The sequence below is a fragment of the Salmo salar genome, chromosome ssa11 (assembly GCF_905237065.1).
Source record: "Salmo salar chromosome ssa11, Ssal_v3.1, whole genome shotgun sequence".
Taxonomy (NCBI): Eukaryota; Metazoa; Chordata; class Actinopteri; order Salmoniformes; family Salmonidae; genus Salmo; species Salmo salar.
Window position 1 is genome coordinate 30,335,287 of NC_059452.1, and position 14,505 is coordinate 30,349,791.

Consider the following 14,505-nt stretch of genomic DNA (forward strand, 5'->3'; position numbering starts at 1 on the left):
CATTTTCTGTCAAGATAGAACTGCTAAAGGGGGCGGTGTCACGTTCTCCAAGATAGCAGGAAAGGGGTAAGTCAGGCACAGGAGACTGAGGTCCGTTGAACAAAACGTTTAATACCGTCAAGGGCAAAACACAGCGACAAGGCAGGGTGCACAGAAGAAAAGGGAGGAGGAAAATGCTCCAAACTCCAAAATAGACGGGGCGCAGCCCGGCAACCCTAATGCCTATACAATACGCAGTGTAATCTAATAATCATAAAACCTGCTTACGAAAGTAACGACACACAAAACAATCCCGCACAAATCCCAAACAAAAACAGCCAAACTAAATACCCCCCCACTAATGACAAACAAGGAACAGGTGCAAACTAAAACAGACATAACCAACAGACACTGAAACATGGATTGGTGGCAGCTAGTAGGCCGGAGACGACGACCGCCTACTTGTACTGTTAGGTGACCTAAACTGGAATATGCTTAACACCCTGGCCATCCTACAATCTAAGATAGATGCCCTTAATCTCAGACAAATTATCAAGGAACCTACCAGGTACAACCCCAAATCCGTAAACATGGGCACCCTCATAGATATCATCCTGACCAACTTGCCGTCTAAATACACCTCTGCTGTTTTCAACCAGGATCTCAGCGATCACTGCCTCATTGCCTGCGTTAGTTATGGGTCCGCGGTCAAACGACCACCCCTCATCACTGTCAAACGCTCTGCTAAAACACTTCTGCGAGCAGGCCTTTCTAATCGACCTGGCCCGGGTATCCTGGAAGGATATTGACCTCATCCCGTCAGTAGAGGAGGCCTGGTTGTTCTTCAAAAGTGCCTTCCTCACCATCTTAAATAAGCATGCCCCTTTCAAAAAATGCAGAACTAAGAACAGATATAGCCCTTGGTTCACTCCAGACTTGACTGCCCTTGACCAGCAGAAAAACATCCTGTGGCGCACTGCACTAGCTTCAAATAGTCCCCACGATGTGCAACTTTTCAGGGAAGTCAGGAACCAATATCCACAGTCAGTTAGGAAAGCTAAGGCTAGCTATTTCAAACAGAAATTCGCATCCCACATCACTAATTCCAATAAGTTTTGGGACACTGTAAAGTCCATGGAGAATAAGAGCACCTCCTCTCAGCTGCCCACTGCACTGAGGCTAAGAAACACTGTCACCACCGACAGTGTTTGGGGCGGCAGGTAGCCTAGTAGTTAGAGTGTTGTATTATTAACCGGAAGGTTGTAAGATTGAATCCCCGAGCTGACAAGGTACAAATCTGTCGTTCTGCCCCTGAACAAGGCAGTTAACCCACTGTTCCTAGGCTGTCATTGAAAATAAGAATTTGTTCTTTAACTGACTTGCCTAGTTAAATAAAGGTTAAAAAAATAATAATAAATCCATGATTATCGAGAATTTCAATAAGCATTTCTCTACAGCTGGCCACACTTTCTACCTGGCTAGCCCAGCCAACAGCTCTGCACCCCCTGCAGCAACTGGCCTACAGCTGATGTCCTGAAAGAGCTGTAAAATCTGGATCCCTACAAATCAGCTGGGCTAGACAATCTGGACCCTCTCTTCCTAAAATGATCTTCCGCCATTTTCGCAACACATATTACTAGTCTGTTCAACCTCTCTTTCGTATCCTCCGAGATTCCTAAATATTGGAAACGGCTGCAGTCATCCCCCTCTTCAAAGGGGGAGACACTCTAGTCCCAAACTGTTACAGACCTATATCCATCCTGCCCTGCCTTTTTAAAGTCTTCGAAAGCCAAGTGAACAAACAGATCACCGACCATCTCGAATCCCACCGTACCTTCTCCGCTATGCAATCCGGTTTCCAAGCTGGTGTACCTCAGCCACGCTCAAGGTCCTAAACGATATCATAACCACCGTCGATAAAAAAAACAGTACTGTGCAGCCGTCTTCATCGACCTGGCCAAGGCTTTCGACTCTGTCAATCATCGTATTCTTATCGGCAGACTCAACAGCCTTGGTTTCTCTAATGACTGCCTCGCCTGGTTCACTAACTACTTCTCAGATAGAGTGCAGTAAGTCAAATCGGAGGGCCTGTTGTCTAAACCTCTGGCAGTCTCTATGGGGGTGCCACAGGGTTCAATTCTCGGGCCGACTCTTTTCTCTGTATATATCAATGATGTCGCTCTTGCTGCTGGTAATTCTTTGATCCACCTCTACGCAGACGACGCCATACTGTATACATCTGGCCCTTCTTTGGACACTGTGTTAACAAACCTCCAAATGAGCTTTGATTTCATAGAACACTCCTTCTGTGGCCTCCAACTGCTCTTAAACGCTAGTAAAACTAAATTCATGCTCTTCAGCAGATCGCTGCCCGCACCCGCCTAGCATCACTACTCTGGACAGTTCTGACAGAGTATGTGGACAACTATAAATACCTAGGTGTCTGGCTAGACTGTAAACTCTCCTTCCAGACTCATATAAGCATCTCCAATCCAAAATGAAATCTAGAATCGGCTTCTTATTTCGCAACAAAGCCTCCTTCATTCATGCTGCTAAACATACCCTCGTAAAACTGACTATCCTGCCGATCCTTGACTTCGGCGATGTAATTTACAAAATAGCCTCCAACACTACTCAGCAAATTGGATGCAGTCTATCACAGTGCCATCCGTTTTGTCACCAAAGCCCCATATACTACCCACCATTACGACCTGTATGCTCTCGTTGGCTGGTCCTCGCTACATATTCGCCGCCAAACCCACTGGCTCCAGGTCATCTATAAGTCTTTGCTAGGTCACCATAGCAACACCCACCCGTAGCACGCGCTCCAGCAGGTATATTTCACTGGTCATCCGGAAGCCAACACCTCCTTTGGCCGCCTATCCTTCCAGTTCTCTGCTGCCAATGACTGGAACGAATTGCAAAAATCACTGAATTTGGAGACTTATATCTCCCTAACTAACTTCAAGCATCGGCTGTCAGAGCAGCTTACAGATCGCTGCAGCTGTACACAGCCCATCTGTAAATAGCCCATCCAACCTACTACCTACCTCATCCCGATATTTGTTTTTAGTTTTTTCTGCTCTTTTGCATACCAGTATTTCTACTTGCACATCCTCATCTGCACATCTATCCCTCCAGTGTTCATTTCTAAATTGTAATTATTTCACCACTATGGTCTATTTATTACCTTACCTCCTTACTTACTTTTCACACACTGTATACAGATTTTCTCTTGTGTTATTAACTGTACGTTTGTTTATCCCATGTGTAACTCTGTGTTGTTGTTTTTGTCGCACTGCTTTGCTTTATCTTGGCCAGGTCGCAATTGTAAATGAGAACTTGTTCTCAACTGGCCTACCTGGTTAAATATATAAATAAATATATATTTATTTAATTACATTTTTTAAATAAGGTAGATTTGGAAAATTAAAGAGGACCTTAGGGGGGAGTGCCGAAGACATGAAAGCGCATGAGGTTTTTCTTCCAGCTGCAGTCTATTACTGATGCTTTGGGTTGGGTCGTTGTGGTAAAGACGCTGTAAAGATTCTGTTGTAAAGATTCCGTTCATGTTTATTTTACTGTATACAGTAATTGTACTGTATAATTTTACTGTATTGTATTACAGCTATAATGCCTAAAAGGAAAGCAGAATAATTTATATCATAGGCCTATACAGTTTAGGAATACAGAGGATGTTGCTGCCTGTTCCTCAGGTCAAAGGCTGATATGACATCAGCATTATGCAGTATTTTCCTCTGCTTATGCCAAACGCAGGGGCTGTGTTACACACTTTCTCCCTCTCTCTCACTCCCTCTCTCTCTCTCGCTCGTCTCTCTTTTTATTTATTTCTCTCTCTCTCTCGTCTCTCTCCGTCTCGCTCTCTCTCTCTCTCTCTCTCTCTCTCTCTCTCTCTCTCTCTCTCTCTCTTCAAACAAACACGTGGTTTATTTGATTATTTTCCAAACTGCCACGTCTCAGAGTTGTGTGTGTGTTTTGGTAAAGACCCACATACACAGAGGACTGTTTGTCTGTCTCTCTGACTGTGTGTGTGTGTGTGTGTGTGTGTGTGTGTGTGTGTGTGTGTGTGTGTGTGTGTGTGTGTGTGTGTGTGTGTGTGTGTGTGTGTGTGTGTGTGTGTGTGTGTGTGTGTGTGTGTGTGTGAGAGAGAGAGAGAGAGTGTTCAGTGTGGAGAGAGTCAATTAACAACATGGCCATGGAATGGGTCTCCCTGCTGTCCCCCTTTTCTCCCTCTCTCCCCCTCTCTCAGTATATGACCACTGAGTATATGATATGAGTCAGTGGTGCTGACGACAGTGGGACACTGACTGTGTCTCAGAGTCCTCTCCTCCTCTGCCAGACTGAGTATCCCAGGCTACATGACAGGCAGCACCTCTTTTATTCACACAAGCAGTCCAGGAGGCCGGCCTGGTCGGGGCCGGGGCTGGTAGAGGGGGCAGGGCTATGGTATGGTAATGTGCTCAGAGGAAGTGAGCGCAGGGTAGTGGAATGCTGCTGAGATTAGTAGGACTGACTGACTGCCTGGGAGTTCAGCTGGCTGATCAAGGCTGGCAGGACAGCGCTAACCGCTAGCTGCTGAATGCCTATCCGGAGATACTGAGGATTATTAGCGTCAGGGCCTAACCAGCGGATGAAAACATGCCCCATTTCACAGTGGTACCGGTGGAGGACAGCGCTACGTCCAACTATGACAGTTTGGAAGGAATTAACTGGGTGGACTACAGAGACACAGGACAGGGGGGACACCCTGGACAACTAGACACTGTCAGCTCTGATGGTGAGTCTCTCTCTCTCTCTCTCGCTCTTTCTCAGACAACAGACAACTGTTCCTCTCAACTCTTTACAAAGTAGAACAACATAGTTGTATTGTTAACTAAGAACTGCTTGGAAGAACAGACAGACAACTGTTCCTCAACTCTTTATAAGCAGGTTGTCCTATTTACTAAGAGAACTGTCTAGAAGTGTGAAGTTAATGAGATGTTTTCTATAGTGTGTTGTTATGAGTGTGACCTGAGGAGAAGTTGTGGGAATGCTTTACATTGTCCTGGGGGCTGGCTGGGACAGAACAGCTGGTTGTATATTTACCATGGCAATCCTCCAACCTACCTGGCAGATTTCCTTTCCCGGGCAGACAGTTTTCCAGCCTATTTTTGACAGCTCAGGGAATTTTCTGTGGGGTGTTATCGTGGGATTTCAGAGATTCAGGACAGACTCAGGGAGATTACCCCATCATGAGCCCCCTCATGCCAAATATGTCTGTGGTGACAAAGGGAAAATAATTGGAGGGGCGGGGTGGGGGGTGAGGAGGAGGGGGTAGAGGGGGTGGAGAGGCAGGGGGACCAGCCCTGCTTAGGCCTCAAGTGTTCCATCTGACAAAAGATGGAGCACTCTTTGTGCAAAGCGTTTATTTCTTTTCACACACAGGGGTTGAGCAGGCTGTTAAACCAGTGAGAAACAGCTTTTTCTTTCTCTCAGTCTATCTCGGCTGTATATCTAGCTCGAGTCCCTCTTTCAGTTTCTCAATTCGCTTCTGTATCAGAATGAGAAAGTGCATAAACCACCCCTATGAGGTTAGGAGAGGAGTTTGTAGCCGGGGGCAGGATTATATGAGACTGCTGATATGCAAGGCTGACATGGGAACCGACCAGGCATGAGACTGCTGTATGAGGGAGAGAAAGGAGCGCTTTGATAAAAGGGAGCTGCCTCGTAATGAAGCACCCACACACAACCACAGGCTGGCCAGACGGGCACACAGACCTACCCCTGCCTGGCGTCCATCCATTACTGCCAGGGTAATGAATACACCACCATCACAGGCTGGCCAGACGGGCACACAGACCTACCCCTGCCTGGCGTCCATGCATTACTGCCAGGGTAATGAATACACCACCATCACAGGCTGGCCAGACGGGCACACAGACCTACCCCTGCCTGGCGTCCATGCATTACTGCCAGGGTAATGAATACACCACCATCACAGGCTGGCCAGACGGGCACACAGACCTACCCCTGCCTGGCGTCCATGCATTACTGCCAGGGTAATGAATACACCACCATCACAGGCTGGCCAGCCGGGCACACAGACCTACCCCTGCCTGGCCTTCCATCCATTACTGCCAGGGTAATGAATACACCACCATCACAGGCTGGCCAGCCGGGCACACAGACCTACCCCTGCCTGGCGTCCATGCATTACTGCCAGGGTAATGAATACACCACCATCACAGGCTGGCCAGCCGGGCACACAGACCTACCCCTGCCTGGCCTTCCATCCATTACTGCCAGGGTAATGAATACACCACCATCACAGGCTGGCCACCCGGGCACACAGACCTACCCCTGCCTGGCCTTCCATCCATTACTGCCAGGGTAATGAATACACCACCATCACATGGTGTGTACACAGTACTGAGTTATAGAGGAAGTGGGTGCTCAATGTTTTGGCCTGGGATTAATTACTATTGTTTCCAAGATAGTTACTTTTGGCAGTTTTATCTCTCCTGCGGAAAATGCGTGGGCAGGGAGAATGCGTGGGCAGGGAGAATGCGTGGCAGGGAGAATGCGTGGGCAGGGAGAATGCGTGGCAGGGAGAATGCGTGGGCAGGGAGAATGCGTGGCAGGGAGAATGCGTGGGCAGGGAGAATGCGTGGCAGGGAGAATGCGTGGGCAGGGAGAATGCGTGGGCAGGGAGAATGCGTGGGCAGGGAGAATGCGTGGGCAGGGAGAATGCGTGGGCAGGGAGAATGCGTGGGCAGGGAGAATGCGTGTGTGTACGTTCGTGGTGCACGTCTTTGTGACTGTGTCCCTGACTGTGTCCCTGCATCTTTGCCTAAAGTCTCCTCTATATTCCTGGAATGTATGGAATTCATTCACGGCTTGTTTTGTTGGATTTTGGCCTGGGAACAAACTGAAATACAAAGTGAAACAAAGCACATCTAGTGTTCAGAATCTAGTGTTCACAATCTAGTGTTCACAATCTAGTGTTCACAGGCAACCTCAATTTAACCCAGTTTGCAAAAACACAGCTGTTATGTGTTATCACTGGCAGTTCATGTTTTGCCCATAAGAGGGGCTCCTGAATGAATAAAACAGCTGATGGCATGAAATGACCAGGAATGGTTCTCCAAGCCTGTTGAGCTCTCTCTTTCTGCATATGCTTGTTTTGAGATGACTGTGAATTCTCACCTTCTTCTTCCTCTGAATCTCTCTCTGTGTCTTTCTCTCTCAGGCAGTGGGGGTTTCCAGAGAGAGAGAGAGAAAGAGAGAGAGAGCTATGTCACCATTTCCTACTGGCAGGAAGAATAACATCTAGGAAGTGAGATGGAAACAGATGACTAGGAAGGAGTAAAAATGTATATTATTATCTTGGGTGGAGTGTTGCATATGTGTTTGTAGGAAAAGGAGGAGTGGGAGTTGAGGTGAGGGAGGAGATTGTTGAAGTAAAGGAGGCTATCATAGATGGTGTGATGGAGGGAAGAGGTGTGTGGGTCTGGTATGGTTGGTTAGAGAGGGTGGAGGAGAGGAGGGAGACAGCCACAGTCACAGTCACAGTGCTAACTCTGTTCCAGGCTGATCGCCCTGCTCTCTCCTGAGCTGGTCTGGACTACACACTGTTCCCAGTGTACCAGAGAAGCCTTCCACTAGAGTGGTAGCTAGCTAGGAGTCAGTCAGTTCTAGTCAGTCAGCCAATCAGTTTATCCACTGTACAATATCTGGCAAGGCCGCATTTGCGCATGACCAAATTAGTTGTGAGAATTTGTGTGTGTGAAACAGTGTGTTTGAGTGAATGTGTGTGAGAGAGTGTGTCTGAGTGATTGTCTGCATCAGCATTCTCATCATGTCCTACAGTATTGTTGCCTTGCTGTAGTCTAATCCACTATTGAAGGAATCTTTAGTTTTGTCTTCTATACAGAAAACAGTTGGCCTCATACTGAACTGTACAGTACAGAACAGAACAGTAGATTATGTAAGGGGAGTATCATTGTTTTCCTTCCTGGGTCTTCCCAGCCTGTCTTCAGGAGAACAGTGTCCATTTCTGTCATTCTGTCCCACATGCTTCATAGATAGGCTTAACCTCATAGAGATAAACACCCACCCTGCAGACAGCTGATTCTGTGTGTGTGGACTGAGTGATGACCGATGGGCTCTAGACAGCTGGACTGCTAATTTGAACCCTGAGACCAGTGACAGAAAAAGAGTCAGTCAGAAGAATTTATCATGAAGGGAAGCTGAAGTGTAAAGGATGACTTGCAGACCGGTGTCAGTTACTGATTTATAGAAGAATAAGGATGGCTAGTTGGCTGTGTTGATGAGGGGACTTTCCACTATACATTTCTTCTATACATTCATGTTACAAGACATGAAGACGGTCCCGTGTGGCTCAGTTGGTAGAGCATGGTGTTTGCAACACCAGGGTTGTGGGTTCGATTCCCATGGGGGACCAGTACGGAGAAAAAATGTATGAAATGTATGCATTCACTACTGTAAGTCGCTCTGCTAAATGACTAAAATGTAAATGTAATGTATGCATTCACTACTGTAAGTCGCTCTGGATAAGAGTGTCTGCTAAATGACTAAAATGTAATTGTAATGTTTTCTCACAACCGTTTCTTTCTGTAAATCTGTAGGCAATTTTTTACTTCCTTTCACATCAATGCTTCCTTTGATAGAAGTGGTGACTAAGCTCCTGTATTTAGAACTGTGAAACATATGATTTTAGACTGAGAAAACGACATACAAATAATGCCCTATAGCGTGTTCATAGGTGTACTCTGCTCTGCTGTCCCAAGTGGCTTACACAGTATCCTGTGTACCCCATAGGCCTCTGGTCAAAAGTAGTGTACTATTATAGGGATAGGGTACCATTTTAGGACACAACCCCACTAGCTACAGCTACAGTTGTCTCCCTGAGAGGCTATAGCATAGCACTGCTGGTAGGGTAGGGTTAGCTGTATTATTCTACTAGAGCCCCTGGGGTTAGAGCTATGAGAGACATGTAACAACAACACTGGGTTATTTTAAAGTGGGAGTTGGCAGTCCTTTATGTAGGGAATGACTGTGTGTTTTCCACAGCCTCTAGCTTGCCCGGTAACAATGAATCCCATCTCTCCTGATTGGGCTGCTACAGTGTATTAGCTTCTGTTGAAAGACAAACAGTCCTCAAAGACTGTGTCCCAAATGGCACCTTATCCCCTATATAATGAACCCTTTGGGCCCTGATCAAAAGTTGTGCACTATACAGGGAATAGGATGCAATTTGGGACTAACCCTAAGTCTTCAGGAGAGTGTCACTGTATTGTATAATAGCTTGACTTGAGGAATTGACAGCATGCACAAAAACAACACACGTTCCTAACACAACTCTCTGAAGAAAGTCATGACCTGATGTGCAATTATGTTGTATCTATTTGTCACTTTGCCTTGTTATACCTGTATCCAAAGAATGTTCACCTGTTGCTGTTTCTGTCTGCCCTGTTTCTGAATCCACCATTTGTGCCAATTTTGTGTCGATTTGATTTTCCAATTGGTGGCCCCCCTCCTCTGAACAGATGTAGGATCTTAAATTGATCACTCTTTTGTTGCTGAGAATTTTCCTGCACAGCAGGAAATACAAACTTGTAGTGTAGTTGAGTTTTAAAAAGGCTTCTAAAGTTTGTAATTTCCACTTTGAAATTTGCCCTAAAGAAAAATGTATCAACCCCTACAAGAATGTTCATGAATTATAATCCATGTAATAATTCACATTTCCTGTTGCTGTAGGATTATTTTTCTGCTCTAGCTGGTGAAAATGAAGATCCTACATCTGTACTGTACAGTGCTCCTCTGCCCCTCACTGTTGTGCTGTAATCACCCTCTACTAACCCTAATCATAAGAAAAAAAGGGATGAGGGTAGATAATAACAACAAAATGGAACAGTCGATTTAAATAACGTTCTCCTAGGTAACTCAAAATGTTCTGAAAAACTTGAAGAAAAATAAACTGGGATGAAAAATACTTCAGTAATTCTGAATTCTGAAGAATATTGCTAGTGAATTTGGATATAGTTGTCTTTATTTTTTAGATGACAGTAATTGAACAATTTATGTATATATCAAAAATATCCACAATCTCACTTCAGTCCTCTCAATCAGAATATATCTTCATCTCCATAGCAGATTACAAAGGGAAACCCAGATGCGAGCTGCCCAGTGACACGAGCCTACCAGACAAGCTAAATGCCTTTTATACTCGCTTCGAGGCAAGGAACACTGAAGCATGCACGAGAGCACCAGCTGTTCTGGATGACTGTGTGATAACGCTTTCGGTAGCTAATGTGAACAAAACCTTTAAACAGGTCAACATTCACAAAGCCGCTGGGCCAGAAAGATTACCAGAACGTATACTCAAAGCATGCGCAGACCAACTGTCAAGTGTCTTCACTGACATTTTCAACCTCTCCCTGACTGAGTCTGTAATACCTACATGTTTCAAGCAGACCACCATAGTCCCTGTGCCCAAGGAAGCGAAGATAACCTGCCTAAATGATTACCGCCCCGTGGCACTCACGTCAGTAGCTGGTCATGGCTCACATCAACAGCATCCTCCCAGACACCCTAGACCCACTCCAATTCGCATACCGCCCCAACAGATCCACAGTTGCAACTGGATCCTGGACTTCCTGACGGGCCGCCCCCAGGTGGTAAGAGTAGGCAACAACACGTCTGCCACGCTGATCCTTAACACTTGGGCCCCTCAGGGGTGTGTACTTAGTCCCCTCCTGTATTCCCTGTTCTGCCACGAGTGCGTGGCCAAACACGACTCCAACACCATCATTAAGTTTTCTGACAACACAACAGTGGTAGGCCTGATCACCGACAACGATGAGACGGCCTATAGGGAGGAGGTCAGAGAACTGGCAGCGTGGTGCCAGGACAACAACCTCTCCCTCAATGTGAGCAAGACAAAGGAGCTGATCGTGGACTACAGGAAAACATTAATGGGGCTGTAGTGGAGCGGTTTTGAGAGTTTCAAGTTCCTTGTTGTCCACATCACCAACGAACTATCATTGTCCAAACATACCAAGACAGTCGTGAAGAGGGCACGACAAAACCTTTTCCCCCTCAGGAGACTGAAAAGATTTGGCATGGGTCCCCAGATCCTCAAAAGGTTCTACAACTACACCATCGAGAGCATCCTGACCCTTTGCATCACCGCCTGGTATGGCAACTGCTCGGCAACTGACCGTAAGGCGCTACAGAGAGTAGTATGAACAACCCAGTACATCACTGGGGCCAAGCTTCCTGCCATACAGGACCTATACAATAGGCGTGTCAGAGGAAAGCCCATACAATTATCAGAGACTCCAGTCACCCAAGTTATAGACTGTTTTCTCTGCTACCACACGGCAAGCGGTTCCGGAGCGCCAAGTCTAGGACCAAAAGGCTCCTCAACAGCTTCTACCCCCAAGCCATAAGACTGCTGAACAATTAATAAAATCGCCACCGGACAATTTACATTGACCCCCCCTCGTTTTGTACACTGCTGCTACTCACTGTTTATTATCTATGCCTTGTCACTTCACCCCCACCTACATGTACAAATTACCTCAACTAACCTGTACCCCTGCACACTGATTGGTTACCGGTACCCCCTGTATATAACCTCATTATTGTTATTCTTATTGTGTTACTTTTTATTATTACTTTTTATTTTAGTCTACTTGGTAAATATTTTCTTAACTCTTCTTGAACTGCACTGTTGGTTAAGGGTTTGTCAGTTAGCATTTCATGGTAAAGTCTACACTTGTTGTATTCGGCGCATGTGACAAATAAAGTTTGATTTGATGTGATTTGAGAGAAAGAGTGGCCAATAGCGTACTTGAAAGAGCTACAGAGACTGGATGGCTGTGCTTTGAAATGTATAACCAACCCACTGATAAGCATGTGCAACTTTTAGTTTTAAATTGAATCTCAACTTAATTTCCCCTTTAGTGGTAAGGAAGCAGTTCATCGTATTGAGTTCATCTGATAAACAATATATCAAACAGAACTGGATCCACAAATTTTTCTTCCTCTTCTTTTCCCCAGTGTCATTAAACACAATCTAACATCTTATCAGTCAGTCATTGTTATTTGTATGATTATTAACACTGTCCAGACAGTGACTAAGTAGACACATTCCTAACTATGAAATATGAAGTATATATTCACAATTACTTAGTTGAGCACTACCATCCTTTATAAATGTGTAAGGACAAGTCAAATCAAAGTTTATTGGTCATATGCGCCGAATATAGCTAGTGTAGACTATAGGAAAACGCCATTCCCAACAATGCAGAGTTAAAAAGTAAGACAAATATTTGCAAAATATAAAAGGAAATAGTAACATAATAAAAACAATAACGAGGCTATATACAAGCAGATCATGGATCAGTTCAAATGAGCTAGACAAACTAACACCAAGTTATTATACAATACACAGTATTACAGTATCAAATGTAACTTAACTGCCTAAGGCTCTGGTATAGTTGTGTACCCACCTTAGTGTTGGTTGGTACAGTAGCAGGCTAGCAGCATCTCTGTTGTGGACCCTGGTGTCCGTTGAGAGTCTAACCAGTGTTGACAGCTCTGTAGCTAACTGACTAGTGTTCTTACACACACCCAAATGCTCACTCACATACACACACTCACGTTTAGGCATTCTATCTCACGTGCGTTTGAATCTGTGCTTGCATGCACGCGCACACAGTCTTGTTTACGTGAATTTTCAGGGACTATTTTATTCCCATTCAAAATCCTACTAACTCTTACCCTTAACCTAACCCTAACCTTAACCCCTAAACCTAACCTTAACCCTAAACCCTAAACCTAACCCTTAAGCCTAAAATAGCATTTGAACAATTCATTTTTTATCTTGTTTTCCTACCTTGTCAGGACATTCTGGTGAGTTGTCAGGACATTGTGATCCTGATAATGTAGGAAAACATGTACACTTTCTCTCTCTCACACACACACACACACATTGCCTTTGAACAGCACTAATCAGAATAGCATCTCTGCCAGCTAACCACACGAGGTAGAGCCATAGAGAGGTCTAAGCTGCATGACTTCTCCGCTGCTTAATAAAGTCTTACATGTTCATTTAAGGAGAAGTTTAGCAAAGAGGCTTTCATACCGAATGAGCTAATAGGGTGACAAAGTGTTTTTCATGGATAAGCAGCTTAGGTGATTGCTGACATGTTGAAGTTTGATTGCTTTCTTTTGCATTATTGGTTATATAAATGGTTAGCCACTGAAAAGTCACAACTCCAGATTCACAAAACCTTATTAAGAAGAAATGTATTCTTAAGTGCAATTTTTTCCTTAAGTTATAGTTAATGTGTATTCCTCTGTCACGTCCTGACCAGTATAAGGGGTTATTGGTTATTGTAGTTTGGTCAGGACGTGGCAGGGGGTATTTGTTTTATGTGGTTCAGGGTTTATGGGATATGTATTTATGTAAGAGGGGTGCTTGATTTATGTGTTCCGGGGTTTTTGGGTAATGTTCTTGTTTTGTATTTCTATGGTTTTCTATGTTGTGTATTTCTTTGTGTTGGCCTGGTATGGTTCTCAATCAGGAACAGCTGTACATCGTTGTTACTGACTGAGAGTCATACTTAAGTAGCCCTGTTTTCATCTGTCCTTTCGTGGGAAGTTGTGGTTGCATAGCTGTGTGTTTAGCCTGCAATCCTGTTCGTTCGGTCGTTTTCTTGTTTTGTAATTTAAGTGTTCTAATAAAAGTTAAAATGAGCACTCAACCCGCTGCGCCTTGGTCCACTATATACGACGGCTGTTACATCCTCAATAAAGTTATTGGAAATGTTCTCAAGTTTCTTCCTATGTTTCTTCCTAAGAAAAAAGTTGCGAAGAAATTTGATTCTTGAAAATAATGTTCTTGGATTTCTTCTTGGAAACGTTTTTAATTCCAAGATACCTAAACCCTTATCTTAAACTCAGGGCAGTGAGAGATTAAGCTAATGAAAGCAATTGAGCATGTTTAATTAATTCACAAACTTCATATGAAACTTTCAGTATTGGTTGTTTTCAACCGATGAACATGTTTTAGAACAGTAATCTCAGTATGAAATATGCTAGGATGATTGTCATTACTAGCTGGATTGGTTGCCTAGTGGCAATCATCTTGTAAAGATCGTTAAGAAGCTCGCAAGAAGATATTTGAGAAGTCCGTAAGAAAAAAATGAAATCTTAAGATATTGTTAAGGAATTGCACTTACGAACTGTCTTATGAACTTTGTTTCTTTATTAAGAAGCGTCTTAGGTTTTTGTGTTAGAATTGTTCTGTGAATCTGGGTCCAGAACATCTATCGGGTTCTTTTGATGCTGATGCTCACTGGGCCTCTGACCGTTGTCTGGGTCCAGAACATCTATCGGGTTCTTTTGATGCTGATGCTCACTGTGCCTCTGACCGTTGTCTGGGTCCAGAACATCTATCGGGTTCTTTTGATGCTGATGCTCATTGTGCCTCTG

The 14,505-nt window shown here is 44.6% G+C and overlaps 1 protein-coding gene across 1 annotated transcript in view; it reads left to right on the forward strand.

Moving 5' to 3' along the window:
* Positions 1–4,383: 4,383 nt before the first annotated feature.
* Positions 4,384–14,505, forward strand: part of LOC106562414 (solute carrier family 12 member 4-like) — a 52,809-nt gene continuing 42,687 nt past the window's right edge. The window contains exon 1 of the mRNA XM_014127285.2: positions 4,384–4,777. Within this exon, the coding sequence (XP_013982760.1) occupies positions 4,639–4,777 (139 nt within the window). The 5' untranslated portion in view covers positions 4,384–4,638. The remainder of the gene's footprint in view (positions 4,778–14,505) is intronic.